The 1,292-nt window shown below is 59.8% G+C and overlaps 1 protein-coding gene across 1 annotated transcript in view; it reads left to right on the top strand.

Annotated features, from left to right (window-relative positions):
* TNIP1 (TNFAIP3 interacting protein 1) overlaps positions 1-1,292 on the top strand; it is a gene marked incomplete at its 3' end in the record, with an annotated part of 7,676 nt that overhangs the window by 3,535 nt on the left and 2,849 nt on the right. The window contains exons 5-7 of the mRNA XM_009576677.1: positions 474-665; positions 845-939; positions 1,017-1,104. Coding sequence (XP_009574972.1) covers positions 474-665; positions 845-939; positions 1,017-1,104 — 375 coding nt within the window. The remainder of the gene's footprint in view (positions 1-473; positions 666-844; positions 940-1,016; positions 1,105-1,292) is intronic.

Genomic DNA, 1,292 nt, shown 5'->3' on the forward strand with positions numbered 1-1,292 from the left:
GAAGATGGGGATTGGGGTAAGACCACCCCTCACGTGGCAAACCTCAGCTCCCGGCGCAGACTAGGGCATATGTAGAAAGGACAGTCTCAGGAGCTGGGATTTCTAGTCTTGGTGCCAATGGGGAGAGCTCGGGGGGAGAAGAGACCGGGATAGAGTTGCCTCCATTGCTATCATCAAGCCAGGAGCGTGGTCTGCTCAGACTGCCGAGGGGCACGGGGAGTCCATGGGCTGGGAGAGCTGCTGCTGTAATGTCCCCCTCTGCCTGGGGACTTGGTGTCCCATGTCCAGCAGGTGGGAATCAAACCTTTACAAAGCTGACGCAATTTTTCAGCATACCGAGGGCTGTTGCAGAGTGTCTCAGTGCCGGCCTAGATCAACTCTGGATGGGAGACGAGGCTGACCTGCCCTGAGAGGGAACTTTGCAATGCTCCTTGAACTTATCTTACCGCACTTCATCCCCTCCCTGTCCCCAGGACTTGGAGCAGCCACCAAACGAGGATGCCAACCTGCTGCCCCAGCTGCAGCAGCTGGAGAGCACGCTGAGTGGCTGTGCTAAGGAGGCCAGCAAGGATCAGGTCTTCGTGCGCATGGGCTACATGGCATCCGAGCTCAAGCGCCTGGCCTCCAAGGTGCACAAGAACGAGCAGAGAACATCATTCTTGCAGGTGAGTGAGGGCTGACCGGGCTCTTCATGAGGGTTTTCCCCTTTTTTTTCCACCAAGCCCCTCCTGTCCACCCCGAGGTGGACACCCACCTGCATGCCAGGGCTTGGTGGGAGGTGGGTGACAAGGGAGGCTCCTGGGGCTGGCCAGCAGTCCTCATGCTGCAGGTGTTCACCCCTCAGACGCTGTGTGAGACGCTGCACAGTGAGAACAAGGAGCTGCGAACCAAGCTGGAGCGGGACCTGGAGCAGAGAAACCAGGCGCTGGAGAAGCTCAGGTGAAGGTGGGCGGTGGGGAGGGAGACCGGGCTGCCCTGGGTGCTTCTTCCCGCTGACCAGCCCTCCCTGCCCACAGGTGCGAGAACCAGGAGCTCCGGCGAATGGTGACACTGAGCAGTCAAGACAGTGGGAAGAGGGAAGCTGCTGATGCGGAGCAGCAGCAGGTGAGGGAGCAGCATCGCCCTCGGAGAGGGTTGGGAAGGAGGTGGGGAGCCTGCTGGCACATGAGCAAATGTGGCTTTGTTTCAATCGGGTCCCCCAGTTTGTCCCAGTACAACCAGCAGGACTTCTCAGGGTCTTGAGGGGATGGGGGAGGTCATGGGAGGGGAACTGGCTCGTGTTTAGCCGGCCT

Source organism: Fulmarus glacialis, unplaced genomic scaffold (assembly GCF_000690835.1).
Source record: "Fulmarus glacialis isolate BGI_N327 unplaced genomic scaffold, ASM69083v1 scaffold18304, whole genome shotgun sequence".
Lineage (NCBI taxonomy): Eukaryota > Metazoa > Chordata > Aves > Procellariiformes > Procellariidae > Fulmarus > Fulmarus glacialis.